General features: G+C 46.5%; 1 protein-coding gene across 3 annotated transcripts; it reads left to right on the forward strand.

Annotated features, from left to right (window-relative positions):
* Positions 1-102: 102 nt before the first annotated feature.
* On the forward strand, positions 103-14305 carry BRCC3 (BRCA1/BRCA2-containing complex subunit 3). Of its 3 annotated transcripts, none has more exons than XM_073360573.1 (8): positions 103-282; positions 1523-1642; positions 3252-3339; positions 7976-8064; positions 9169-9224; positions 9736-9867; positions 10668-10711; positions 13117-14305. In XM_073360573.1, exons 1-8 carry the CDS (start codon positions 130-132, stop codon positions 13266-13268), a joined length of 834 nt encoding a protein of 277 aa, XP_073216674.1. In that variant the 5' UTR covers positions 103-129; the 3' UTR covers positions 13269-14305. The 3 variants fall into 3 exon arrangements, with proteins under 3 accessions (XP_073216674.1, XP_073216675.1, XP_073216676.1); XM_073360574.1 differs by having other exon boundaries at positions 103-234; XM_073360575.1 differs by lacking the exons at positions 9169-9224; positions 9736-9867.
* The last annotated feature ends 614 nt before the right edge of the window (positions 14306-14919 follow it).

The following is a 14919-nucleotide window of genomic DNA, read 5'->3' on the forward strand; positions in this document are numbered from 1 at the left end:
CTGCCCCTAGAGACGGCGATTGGCTGTTGACTTCTCAGGCTGCGCTGGGATTGGCAGCGAAGCGTCAGCCCTTGCGTGCGGCGTGACCCGCGCTTCCGGCGTGGGTGGGTGGGGAGTGGCGCTCCCAAGATGGCGGTGCAGGCTGTGCACCTGGAGGCGGACGCCTTCCTGGTCTGCCTCAACCACGCGCTGAGCACCGAGAAGGAGGAGGTCATGGGGCTGTGCATCGGGGAGGTACCGGCTGGGCCGCGGGCAGGCGGGCTCCCAGAGCCGGGGCGCTGGGTATGCAGGGGTACCCCTCCCCCCGGGTGCCTGGCCGCCTCTGCTCCTCATAGGCGAGGGGCTGGGCGTATCCCCCACCCCGGGGATGCCAGCCTTCCCTCCAGTATAGATTAGGGGCTGGGTGCGTCCCCCACCCGCGGGGACAGTTCCAGTGTCTCTGCCTTTGCTCGGGAGAAGGGCAGCCACTGCCATTAGAACTAATGCGCCCTGCTCGGGTGGTGGCCCAACCACACCCCCCTCTCCAGTAGAAAGCTCTGTGTGTGAATGGGGTGCTTGTTAGTAGTACCGTGCCACCCCAAGAAAAGGATCTGTGTATGTGTAAGGAGATCATGCTGCCCTAGCGTAGGACTCTGAGATTTAGGGAGAAGGGGAGTGGGGATATATACCTCAGGTAAACATTGGCTCTTTATCTTTTGAGGGGGTGGGCTGTAATTTATTGGTTGGGGGCCAACACGGACTTGTTGGGGGGGATGACCCATCTGATAAGGTGTGTATTTTCTGGGTGCAGCATTGATTAGTGTTTGCTTGAGAGCACCAGCATTAATTGGGGGATGGGGGATGTGCAGAGTGTAGCCAATAAGAGACCATTTCTGTATGTTCCAAGTCAAAGCAGCAGGTGAGTGTCTGGCCTGCAGAAAAGAGCATGGTGTGGGGCACCTGTGTGTTTTGACTTGATAAGTAGGTTTAGTTTTTGAGCAAGTGGGTATTGGATAGGCTTTTCATGCCCTGATTGACCCTAAAAGTGAAATATGCAAAAAAGCATGTAATTAAGTTACATCTTTACACAAAAGTAAACTTGCTAAATTCTGTCTTCATGGGTGAACCTGATCCTCAGGGAATTGAAGAAATAATAGCAATGACCAAAGCTGGCATAGCATAGATATGTTCTGCGTAAGCATTTCTTGCACAGCTCTGGTAATATGTGCCTCACTCTTGCTCCGGAGCCTACATCTGGCTACTCTTGTCTTGGCTATCTTTTCAGTAGTTAGCCACTTGTGCCAATTCAGCTGTGAGACTGGTGTGACAGATACCCTAAACTCATAGCTTCAAGAATTTTAAATTCATGGTTTCAGAAGTGAAAACCTAGAATAAGTAACCCATTGAAAAACCTATCCGTATGTTTTAAGAGATCTAAGATTGAAAGCATGCTTTTTTAATAAAGACATGATTGCAGCACCTTCTTTGAGAAGTTGATTCACTGAGAGAGATGAGTGATGCTTCCTCCCTCATTTATTATTAGGTTGACACCAGCAGAATTGTTCATATTCATTCTGTGATCATCCTGCGACGTTCAGATAAGAGGAAGGATCGAGTCGAGATTTCTCCGGAGCAGCTTTCAGCTGCTTCTACTGAAGCAGAGATATCCTTTTACAGAGACTGTAGCCAGAAAGGGTCATGTTCAGTAGGAAGCTTGTCAACAAGGTTTCTAGACCTCAAACCTGTTTGGTTTTAGTACCACCCTTGATTTACTGTAGTTAATATAAAGATGCCTACCACCTTTTCACATACACTCTGCCTGAGAGGCTGTCCTACAGCTCTCCACTGCTGCAGTCTCTTTCAACACTTTTTGAACGATGTGATGGAACCATATTGTAATTACCCGTTGTTCTTGATCACTTGGTTTTGTCACAAATATATTCAATGCTACTGTTTTTAATATGGGTAGAGAAGATCATAGAATCATAGGAGATAAGGGTTGGAAGAGACCTCAGGAGGTCATCTGGTCCAACCTCCTGCTCAAAGCAGGACCAATCCCAACTAAATCATCCCAGCCAGGGCTTTGTCAAGCAGGGCCTTAAAAACCTTTAAGGATGGAAATTCCACCACCTCCCTAGGTAACCCTTTTCAGTGCTTCACCACCTTCCTAATGAAATAGTTTTTCCTAATAGCCAACCTAGACCTCACCACTGCAACTTGTTCTGTCATCTGCCACCACTGAGAACAGCCTAGCTCCATCCTCTTTAAAACCCCCCTTCAGGTAGTTGAAGGCTGCTATCAAATGCCCCCTCACTCTTCTCTTCTGCAGACTAAATAAGCCCAGATCCCTCAGCCTCTCCTCATAAATCATGTGTCCCAGCACCCTAATAATTTTTGTTGCCCTCCGCTGGACTCTCTCCAATTTGTCCACATCCTTTCTGTAGTGGGGGGCCCAAAACTGGACACAATGCTCCAGATGAGGCCTCACCAGTGCCAAATAGAGAGGAGAACTAGATAAATTCATGGAGGTTAAGTCCATTAATGGCTGTTAGCCAGGATGGGTAAGGAATGGTGTCCCTAGCCTCTGTTTGTCAGAGGGTGGAGATGGATGGCAGGAGAGAGATCACTTGGTCTTTACCTGTTTGGTTCACTCCCTCTGGGGCACCTGGCATTGGCCACTATCGGCAGACAGGATACTGGGTCAGACCAAAGATCCATCCAGCCCAGTATCTATTGAGGGGGTGTTCTTAATGTTTAGACTAACACCCAAAGCATTCTAATTAATCCCTGAAGTTTTAGTTTAAGATTGCCTTTGTATTTTGAAGAAAGTTCACCTTTCACTTTTAGAATTGGCAAATGCAGCAAGAAAACTTCATGGAAAAGCCTATTAGGCTTGTGTTTTCAGGTTTGATATATTTGAAAACTCCCCCAGTAGAAAAGCCCTTTTTACGTGTAATCTTTGTAATGGCAAGAGTCCAATTCTTTGGGTAGCTTACTAGCATTTGTTGTCATTTATTTCTATGTACAAATGCACATTGCTTCTGTTCAAGGAAGTGTTACATCTGTGAGGATGAGGTTGTCCATTGGTGACTAGGAGGAAGACTGTTCCAGCACACACCATCACCTGTCATTCTTCCCTTTAATATACTAAAATCAAATAATCCCTTGAGGACCATGTTTGGATTCTGCCCCGTGTTATTATTTAACTTGCACAAGGGACATATAGTCTCTTCTGCTCTCTCACTGTTTTGAAAGTACCTTGACTGACACACAGATTGGCTGAGATTACAGGACGTTCCATGAGGGTTGTGGGCTGGTATCATTCTCATCCACACATAACTGTCTGGCCGTCTCATGTGGGTAAGGAGTGTCTCAGCCCAGAGCTTCATATGGATATATGTTTCATTGTGAACAATACCACTTTGTCCACTTTTTTTTGTTAAAGTGATACTGTTGAAGTTTTTAATCCCACATTTTCCCTACCTTCAAATTATCTAAAATGGGAAGTCCTCTGGATTCCTAAGGTAGGCAAAGTCTGTTTATAGGTGTTCTTCAAGACAGGAAGATCAGATCTGCAATCAGAAACATGAGGAACCGAAGGAGATACTCAAAGCTCTTTGGATGTCTTTATTTTTTCTAGTTGTACAGTAGAACATCAGAGTTATGAACGCCTCGGGAATGAAGGTTGTTCGTAACTCTGAAATGTTCATGACTCTGAACAAATGTTTATGGTTCTTTCAAAAGTTTACAATTGAACATTGACTTAATACAGCTTTGAAACAGTACTATGCAGAAGAAATATGCTGCTTTCCCTTTTTTTTAGTAGTTTACGTTTAACATAATACTGTACTGTATTTGCTTTTTTATTTGCGTGGGGAGGGGAGAGTCTCGCTGCTGCCTGATTGCTTACTTCCCGTTCCAAATGAGGGGTGTAGTTGACTGGTCAGTTTGTAACTCTGGTGTTCCTAACTCTAAGGTTCTACGTACATAGATGTGTATGCTATAACAACAATAGAACAATACTTCTTCAAAAGAGTTGTTGAAATCTCCTTGGGTGTCTGGTCACAGCTTTGATCTGTCTGTATACATGTTATACTCCTGGGGGAATACTGTGCTGCTGCGCGTGTGCATAATTAATCAGCCACACATATTTTTAATTTTTGGCAGAAGCTTTTTTCTGCACAAAAATGTTGCTGCAGTTCCGTCTTTTGCCCACCAGAGGGCTCTGTGGTGATAGAACACAGCAGCAGCTCCTGTCCATCTTGGAAAGAGAAAGGTGCTGCCTTCTTCGCAGCACCTGTCGGGCCAGGTCAGGAAACAGGGGGAGACAAACATCATGGGGTGCTGGAGGGGTGAGACTGGGGCTCATAAGGGCTAGTTGGGAAGGACAGACTGGGGCAGAGGCTGAATGGGAGTGGAGGCACAAGGGGAGAGGGGATGCAGAGCCACATGGTGATGGGGGAGGGGGTGAAGAGCCACATAGGGACAGGGATGGCTTAGTGGGGGCACAGAGATACATGGGGATGGGGGTGGTGCAGGGACACATAGGGACAGGGATGGCTTAGTGGGGGCACAGAGACACATGGGGATGGGGGTGGTGCAGGGACACATAGGGACAGGGAGTGGCTGAGTGGAGGCACAGACACATAGGGACAGGGGAGTTGTTGGGAGGGGGCACAGAGACATGGGGAAGAGGGCGGGGGTGCAGGGCCACATGAGGATGTGGGGGAGTGGGTGTCTGAGTGGGGGTGGAGGGACTCGTGGACAGGGTGCAAGGATACATAGGGGTGCAGGAACCCATGGGAACAGGGGCAGATGTGCCTGACTCAATGGGAGAGGCTAGTGGTCAGCCAGAGTCTGCATGGGGTAAGCTCCCTAACAATCCCTCCCCGCCCCCGCAAAAAACCCATGTTTCATACTTTCGCCACCCATACCCAACAACCCTCCAAGTTCACACCCAGGCTCCTTCCCAGCAATTTACTTCCCTCTCCCTCAGCTCCTCCATTACCCCTGACTCCCACAGGCCTTTGCATTGCTTCTGTATAAGTAGGAGCATTGCCAGCAGATCGAGGGACGTGATTGTTCCGCTCTATTCGACATTGGTGAGGCCTCATCTGGAGTACTGTGTCCAGTTTTGGGCCCCACACTACAAGAAAGATGTGAAAAAATTGGAAAGTGTCTGATTAGGGGACTGGAACACGACTTATGAGGAGAGGCTGAGGGAACTGGGATTGTTTAGTCTGCAGAAGAGAAGAATGAAGGGGGATTTGATAGCTGCTTTCAACTACCTGAAAGGGGGTTCCAAAGAGGATGGATCTAGACTGTTCTCAGTGGTAGCAGATGACAGAATGAGGAGTAATCGTCTCAAGTTGCAGTGGGGGAGGTTTAGGTTGGATATTAGGAAAAACTTTTTCACTAGGAGAGTGGTGAAGCACTGGAATGGGTTACCTAGGGAGGTGGTGGAATCTCCTTCCTTTTGAAGTTTTTAAGATCAGGCTTGACAAAGCCCTGACTGGGATGATTTAGTTGGGGATTGGTCCTGCTTTGAGCAGGGGGTTGGACTAGATGACCTCCTGAGGTCCCTTCCAACTCTGATATTCTATGATTCTGAGGGGTGCGGGAATATGGTTCTGTATTGTAGTTTAAATGAATTATTACTCAGAATTCTGTATTAATATGCCTAGTAAGGAATCTATTTGTCAAAAACCATTTCCTGAATGTTTTTTGTTGTCTGTATTGTTATAGACATACTTGCTGACAGGTATTTTGAAATAAATGACCCAAAATAATTGAAACTGGTGTGATTATATTGTTATTTTGACAAAATATGCAGAATTGTGCAGAACTTTTAATTTTTAATGTTGCAGCGTTTTTAATTTTTTGGTGCAGAATTCCCCCAGGACTTTTTACTTCATTATTTCATGTTGCATTTTAAAGGATTTTAGCCTTGTTTTGTGTTAGATTGTTACTGGAAACTTTTAAATATTCCTTTAAAGTTGATTTTAGAGTAACAGCTGTGTTAGTCTGTATCCACAAAAAGAAAAGGAGGACTTGTGGCACCTTAGAGACTAATAAATTTATTTGAGCATAAGCTTTCGTGAGCTACAGCTCACTTCATCGGATGCATTCAGTGGAAAATACAGTTGGGAGATTTATATACACAGAGAACATGAAACAATGGGTGTTACCATACACACTGTAACGAGAGTGCTCAGGTAAGGTGAGCTATTACCAACAGGAGAGCGGGTGACCTTTTGTAGTGATAATCAAGGTGGGCCATTTCCAGCAGTTGACAAGAATGTGTGAGGAACAGCGGGGTGTGGGAAATAAAATTGGGGAAATAATTTTAATTTGTGTAATGACCCATCCACTCCCAGTCTTTATTCAAGCCTAAGTTAATTGTATCCAGGTTGCAGAGTAGCAGCCGTGTTAGTCTGTATTCGCAAAAAGAAAAGGAGTGCTTGTGGCACCTTAGAGACTAACAAATTTATTTGAGCATAAGCTTTTATGAACTACAGCTCACTTCATCGGATGCATCTGATAAAGTGAGCTGTAGCTTACAAAAGCTTATACTTAAATAAATTTGTTAGTCTCTAAGGTGCCACCAGTACTCCTTTTCTTTTTTTAATTGTATCCACTTTGCAAATTAATTCCAATTCAGCAGTCTCTCGTTGGAGTCTGCTTTTGAAGTTTTTTTTGTTGAAGAATTGCCACTTGTAGGTCTGTAATCGAGTGACCAAAGAAGTTGAAGTGTTTTCCGACTGGTTTTTGAATGTTATAATTCTTGACATCTGATTTGTGTCCATTTATTCTTTTACGTAGAGACTGTTCAGTTTGGCCAATGTACATGGCAGAGGGGCATTGCTGGCACATGATGGCATATATCACATTGGTAGATGTGCAGGTGAACGAGCCTCTGATAGTGTGGCTGATGGATTAGGCCCTATGATGGTGTTCCCTGAATAGATATGTGGACACTGTTGGCAACGGGCTTTGTTGCAAGGATAGGTTCCTGGGTTAGTGGTTCTGTTGTGTGGTGTGTGGTTGCTGGTGAGTATTTGCTTTAGGTTGGGGGGCTGTCTGTAAGCAAGGACTGGCCTGTCTCCTAAGATCTGTGAGAGTGATGGGTCGTCCTTCAGGATAGGTTGTAGATCCTTGATGATGTGTTGGAGAACTCAGTGATGCAGTGCAGAACACAATGCCATCCACAGCTTCAGAAACAACTCTGACATCATAATCAAAAAGGCTGACAAAGGAGGTGCTGTCATCATCATGAATAGGTCGGAATATGAACAAGAGGCTGCTAGGCAGCTCTCCAACACCACTTTCTACAAGCCTTTATCCTTTGATCCCACTGAGGGTTACGAAAAGAAACTACAGATTTTGCTCAAGAAACTCCCTGAAAAAGCACAAGAACAAATCTGCACAGACACACCCCTGGAACCCCGACCAGGGGTATTCTATCTGCTTCCCAAATTTCCCTCCCCGCCCCCCCACGCTGTTCCTCAGACCTTCTTGTCAATTTCTGGAAATGGCCCACCTTGATTATCACTACAAAAGGTGTCCCCTGTCCCCCGTCCCCCCCACCCCCGGTGTCCTGCTGGTAATAGCTCATCTTACCTGATCACTCTCATTACAGTGTGTATGGTAACACCCATTGTTTCATGTTCTCTGTGTATATAAATCTCCCCACTGTATTTTCCACCGAATGCATCCGGTGAAGTGAGCTGTAGCTCATGAAAGCTTATGCTCAAATAAATTGGTTAGTCTCTAAGGTGCCACAAGTCCTCCTTTTCTTTAAAGGTGGCTGTTTTTTGGACCTGGAGAGGTATTCTTTTAAACCAAAAAAAACCCCCAAAAATCCATTTGACTAGAATGAAAATAAAAAGCAGTATCTGGAAAGGTGGCAAATCTTTGCCTGGTGCTTCAGGTGACTGGCACAGTCCTTCACTGCTTAGCAGCAGCCTGTTTATTTTGTTTTCATTCACACCTGCAGATGTTCGCACTCAAGCCATGTATCAGATGATGGACCAGGGCTTTGTGGGGCTCATCTTCTCCTGTTTCATTGAGGACAAGAACACAAAGGTAGGCAACTTGCATGGAGAGAAACCCTTCATATGCCAGTTTGAAGCTTCAGCTTTGATGCAGAGCTGAAGTCTTATGTTTAACTCTGAATGGTATCTGAAATAAGAGTTCGCTCTGGAGCTGGGTCAGGGGCCTGCTGGAATGTAATCAATGTAAATGCAGCACAGATGTGAATTAATCGCCAGGCTAGTTTGGTCATAAATATATTCAATGCTACAGTTGAATGTGGTTAGAGAAGATGCTCTGGAGGAAGCAAACTTGTGTTTAGCTCCAATTTATAATTGGCAAATGTAGCAAGAAAACTTGATGGGAAATGATAGGTTAATAGGTTTGTGTTTTCAGGGTTGTTGCATTTGAAAATTTCCCCAGTAGAATTCTGCAGCCTGTAGATTTTCATAGATCTGCTGGTGTTTGAGCTCTGGGACCAGACAGAATGGTTATGGTGTGCTTGTGTGTGCATCAAAAAAAGGTAACTTACTGCATCACAATAACACATTCCAGTCAGTATAGACTTTTTTGGTCCTGTTTTTCAGGCCTGTTGTGTCTAATTAGTTCAGAGTATTTTGTCAAACATCATTGTCCCCTGTGAGAGGCTAACTGTTGGGATGAACTGGGAATGAAATGTTGCCTTTAACCAGGTTTTCCAGGTTTTTTTTTGGTTTAATCAGATGGTTCTGATTTAAGAGTTTTCATATGATAGTTAATATAGTCTGTAGTGCAGGGATTCTCAAACCGGGGGTCGGGACTCCTCAGAAAGTCATGAGGTTATTACAAGGGGGGTCGTGAGCTGTCAGCCTCCACCCTAAACCCCGCTTTGCCTCCAGCATTTATAATGGTGTTAAATATATACAAAAGTGTTTTTAATTTATAAGGAGGGGTCACACTCAGCGGCTTGCTATGTGAAAGGGGTCACCAGTACAAAAGTTTGAGAACCATTGCTGTAGTGAGTGTCTCAGTATTTGCTTATTAAGAATTTTTCTCTCCTTCTCCCTCACCCAAAAGTGGTACATTTGAACTATCAGGGAAAGTATTATTTGAAAGTTTGGATTTTAGGTGAGCTCTCATTGCCCATAGTCTGATGTTTACCTCTGCTGATTCTTTTAGACAGGCCGGATACTCTACACCTGTTTCCAGTCAATTCAGGCTCAGAAGAGCTCAGAGTAAGCACTGTCTGAAAACGTTCTTAACATTCGTCTCTCAGGAGAGAAATGATCAGTCTCTTCTGTCTCCTTTTAATTGTCAGCTTTCCTTGGTTAACTTAAATAAGTAGTACTATTACTGTTTGATCATCTGAATGTAGAACTAAATGTTGTGTTAATCCCAGTAATTATGGATGCCTAAAGGAGGTCTCATTTCCTGCTTGAAAGTGGACAAATTTCTAAAGGGGAATCTAAGCCATAGGAGCCTTAGTGTTCATACACCTATCAGAGGCTGTCGCCAGTGCTGACTTCCTAGCTTCTCTTTTTTTTTATCCCCCATTCTTAAAGTGGGGAATGAGTACTATTGCAAACTGCTTCTCGTCTGTCAGTCGGCATGAGCAAGCCTGCCCAGCAGCAAAGTTATGGTGATGTCACTGTTGGGCAAGCCATTACTGCTGTATGGAATATCTGACTGGCTAAAGCAGCAGACCACAAGGGTAGGGGCAGTAACTTGTACATGATCACTGTGCAGGTATGAGAGGATTGAAATTCCTATTCATGTTGTTCCCCATGACACCATTGGCAAAGTGTGCCTGGAATCGGCGGTGGAGCTGCCCAAGATCTTGTGCCAGGAGGAGCAAGATGCATACAGGAGAATTCACAGGTAGGGGGAGTCAGGGTCACTTGCCTCCCACAGCACCAGGGGGTCTAGTTGATGACAGTAGCTTTTAAGGTTAATATACTTGCCCCTCATAGTCCTTTGTCCTGAGCAGAGCACAAGTGTAGAAAGAAATAAAGGGTTAGCTGTACCTAGTATCATGAGGGACCTTGAAGCTAGCTCTCAGTCCTAAAGTCCTGCTCTTTACCATATGCGTTTGTATGTCTGGCTAATGACTCCTGCTCCCTGAGGTGCCTCTGCAGGGGCACTAGTTTCAAAAAGTTCTTCCAAAGCTTTCATCTGTAAGCCTGATAAGACTGCAACTCCTTGCTCAGTGAAATGTATCTCAGGCCCCACTCCCAGAGATAGAGAGGCTACAGCTAGCAGCTTTTCTACTGGCATAGAAAAGGGTAAGGAGCCTGCATAGTATGACAGTGATGCTGATACTAAGGCAACTGCATGATCCTCTCATGATCATGGTTATCAAAGTGTGATAGGAGTGAAAATGGCTGATCAGAAGGGAAGGTATGTGAGAAATAAGACCAAATGCTAGTAGGATTACCACCCTCCTGACATAAGCCTCTGTCTGTGGAGTTCAGCATGGAGAATGCATGATACTCATTGTAATACATGGTTTGATGTGGCGTAACCAATGCAGTGGAATTCCCATTAAAGAAGGGTGAGTAGTCCCAAAGTGCCTGTGGTTTTAGACTCTTGTAGGTGGCTGTCTTCAGTAATTCAGGTTCACCCCTAATACTCAGTTCATTGCTGTCTTGTCACCAATTATGTTTTGTTCTTTCTCTTAGCCTCACCCATCTAGACTCTGTAACCAAGATTCACAATGGCTCAGGTAAGGGTTCCTCTTCTGGGAATAAGGATGCTGGACTGAGAGATGAATTATGAGTCATCTTGTGGTCTTGAAAAATGGTCATTTTGGGTCTGTCTATAGAGGTCAGTAGACGACAATGTGTATCACCATGGATTGTAATCATGTGTCCACTTGAAGATGTTCGGCATTGAGCCAGCCTGTGAACAGATTACTTCACCCAAGTTTAGCACTATGTTTTGATCTTGCCAAGTAGTTCATGTCTTGCTCCACAGCTTGGCTGACATTCAAACTTGTCCATTCTTATATTGGGGGCTAGGGAAGTTCAGCAGTGAATCAAATTATTCATTAACATTTCTGGTGTTTGGAAGGGTGGGGGCAACTGACTTCTAAGGTGGGCTAAATCACAAATGGAAGGAACTGGGTGGCCTCCTTCAGTTTATCCATTTGGTTTTAAACCATGATAGAATTTGATTTGGTGTTACAACAGCACAGGGTATTGTAGTATGGATGCATCTTAAAGATTACTCCTGGGGGAATTCATGCTCCCTGCAGATATATTTGCTTCCCCCCAGAAAAATTACTTTTTGACAGGGAACATAAAAAGGCGAAGCAAAGGGAAGCAGCAAGAGCGGTCACGAGCCCCTCTCCAACAGGGCAGGTACATTGTTTCGGGGGCCCGGAGCAGCTGGTGGAGATGTAAATCACTGCCAAGCCCCAGGCCCCGTCCTCTACCCCCCCAACCTTCCACTGAGCCCCAACCACCTGCACTTCCCTGCAGAGTCCCATTGCTCTTGTACACGGAGGCTCCCATTGACCCGTTTGCATCCAGATCCTCCCCACATCCGGTCCCCCCACTGAGTTGCCTGCACCCAGATTACCCCACACAGAACCTGATCACCCCACACTAAGCCCCTTCATGACTGAGCCTGCCTACCCACACCTGGTGTGGAGGGGCAGGACCTCAGGATGTTTCTGGGTCAGGCCCGGACTTTGCGCTATGTCAGGGTTGGGTGCAGCCTCACCACTGAGTCCATACCCCTTGGTGGGGGGAAGAGAAAGGGGCTGCAAGGAGATCTCCCACCTCCGTGTAGCCAGTGGTCTGTGCTCCAGGATGGCAGTGGGGAGCCTCCACATTTATTTATTGACAAATCTTGCAGAATTTTCAAATACTGGGTGCAGAATTTTAATTTTTTTGGTGCAGAATTCCCTCAGGAGTAATCTTAGAGCTGTATTGGTCCGGAATTGAAATCAAGGTAAAGGGGGCCAATCCATTCTCCTGCGGAACCTGATGCTTCTGCATGTGAGTTACACCAACGTAGGCTTCTGTGTGGTCATACATCACTGAATGGAAGTAAGTCGCATTAGTTCCATAGCATTTAACTCTGATCTCCATAGGATGGAGTGGTGGTCTACCAGAAGAATGGCCAATGCCATGTCTAACTTTCAGTGTAAAATATGTCTTCATTATATAGGATTCTCTTTCCCCTATTGACTGAATAAGGCTATGTTTTAGTCACAGGTATTTGTAGTAAAAGTCATGGACAGGTCACAGGCAGTAAACAAAAATTCATGGCCTGTGACCTGTCCATGATTTGTACTATATACTCCTGACTAAATCTTGGGGAGGGGGTTGGCCTGGGGGGGAAGGGGTTCCTGGGCGGGGGAGCCGCATGTGTCGGGGAGGGAGGCGGCAGCCTGGGAGGGGCCCTGCGGATGCTGCGGGGGCAGGATCCTGCTGGTGCTGGGAGGGTGGTTGACGGGGCTGGCAGGCTCCATACCCAGCTCCGTGCCTCCCCAGAAGCAGCGACATCCCTCAGCTTTGGCAGAGGTGTGGCCAGGCAGCTCTGCATGCTGCCTCCTCCCCAAGCGCTGCTCCACAGCTCCTACTGGCCGGGAACCACGGCCAATGGGAGCTGCGGGGGTGGTTCCTACAGGCAGAGCCCCTTCCCCTCTAGGAGCCAAGGGGTGTCGCCACTTCCAGGGAGCACCCCTAAAGTAAGCGCCACCGGGAGCCCTCACCCCCTCCTGCATCCCACCCCTGAGCTCCACACCAAAACTCCTGCTGCTGTTGGGGGGGGTGGGAGGGCCGGTGGCCACTACAGAAGTCACAGAATATGTGGCTTCCATGACCTCCGTGACAAACTCAACCTTAACTATGAAAAATAATCAGTCTACACTAGGCCTGTTTGTATGTCATTTTTTATTGTATGTCCCCAAAGGGCATCGAAAACTCAGGGTTAAATAGTTTTTATAAGTATTCTCCCCACCTCCCCCTTGGACTGGTAGCTGTTGTTTAACCCTTGTCTGTGAGGATCAGTGATGTCTCATGAAGTACTGTTGTGAAACCTTTCTGCTTAAGTTTTGCAATTCTGCAGCCGGGTGAGAGATTCTTCCTCCTGCGCTGACATGTTTTGTGTATTTTCCAGTGTTCACCAAGAATCTCTGCAGCCAAATGTCTGCTATCAGTGGTCCCCTCCTACAGTGGCTGGAGGACAGACTGGAGCAGAACAAACAGCGGGTGCAGGAACTGCAGCGAGAGAAAGAAGAGCTCATGAAAGAACTAGCTGCCCTGGAGTGAAGAGGCAACCCCAGACCCTTTTAAAAAAAAAGAAGTAGTCAATAGGCTTGGACAAGAGTGACATGTGGCTGACGTGTGGTCTGTCTTGCCTTTCTGTGAAGATGCTAGTTGTTCCTCTCATCTCGCTTCATGTGACGGCTCCAAGAACACTTCCACAAGACAACCAAGGGCTCATATCTGTCTCCAACTAGATGGAAAGCCTTGTGCTGCCTGTGTGAAAAGTCCGCTCTCTGAGTGCACAGAGGAGCAATCCAGCACCACCCTAACCAGGGTGATACAGCAGCATGCTCTTGGGAAGAGAGCATAGCTCTAGGAGGGGGATACCTAGTACATTTATTTGGTTCCCTTCTCCCCTGTTATTCAACACAAATCTTTTTCCCTTTTATATATATTGCTGGGAGCCTGGAACCAGAGAATCATGGATGGGGTAACAGCTGCACTTCTACAGTGATCATGACTTCTCTGTTGTAGCAAATAAATGAAGCAACTCACTAGTCATGGTCAGAGAAGGGTGAGGGAGGTGGTGCTATGCCATTGACATTGCCAATTTTGCATCCTTTTGGTAGCTCCAGTTGACAGGTAGTGGCTTGATGTCCAGTAACTTTCTGGATTACTGATTGCCTACTCTTGCACATGTGCTAGGGTGGGGGTAGATGCGGCCAAGATGAACGGGGGCTTAAGGTTTATGCCTCCTGTATTTCAAACCAAATAAAGAAACCCAAAGTGAGGGCAGTTTGAGAGTGGAAATGAGTTGGAAGCTGCACCAAACACAGTGCGAGTGCTGCAGTTTGAGTGTTCTGTTTCCTGTTTCCTTCAGGGTCTCTCACTATAGTTGTACACTGGTCACTGAGCTGCTTCCCACTGCTGAACTGGACTGGATGGGTGACATTGTTTTACAGAGAGGAGTATGTGGGGGGAGAGTAGCTGTGACAGATAATGAAAACTTCTTCTTGTGTCCTGAGCTCCATTGCAAAGGTTTGTTTGCAGTAGTTTGCAGTTATTTTCAGCTTCAACATTAAATTATCCTTTGCGTTTTCCTCCTTAGTGGGTTTTCAAGCAGGGTTTACCATCTGCCACCAGCCACATAAGTATCTACCACTACTGAGGGGGAAGCCTGTATCAAGGGCTCTTGCGTATCCCAGAGTGGAGACCAACTGCATATTTAAAAGCTTTCTGTTTAAACTCCTTGTATCTGTGGTTTTTAAACTGAAACCATTAGCTGCTCAGAAAAAGTGGTATTCACATTTCAAAAAACATAAACTGCACATAATGCTGGGGCCCTCCTGACGCATAAGGTGCTCCAATGCACTCTATAGCAGTGGTTCTCTAAGCTGGTCCGCCGCTTGTTCAGGGAAAGCCCCTGGCGGGCCGGACTGGTTTGTTTACCGGCCGCGTCCGCAGGCTCGGCTGATCGCGGCTCCCACTGGCTGCGGTTCGCTGCTCCAGGCCAATGGGAGCTGCAGGAGGAACGGCCAGCATGTCCCTTGGCCTGCACTGCTTCCCGCATCCCCCATTGGCCTGGAGCGGCGAACCGCAGCCAGTGGGAGCCGCGATCAGCCGAGCCTGCGGACGCGGCAGGTAAACAAACCGGTCCGGCCTGCCAGGGGCTTTCCCTGAACAAGCGGCGGACCGGCTTTGAGAACCACTGCTC

Source organism: Lepidochelys kempii, chromosome 9 (assembly GCF_965140285.1).
Source record: "Lepidochelys kempii isolate rLepKem1 chromosome 9, rLepKem1.hap1, whole genome shotgun sequence".
NCBI lineage: Eukaryota > Metazoa > Chordata > Testudines > Cheloniidae > Lepidochelys > Lepidochelys kempii.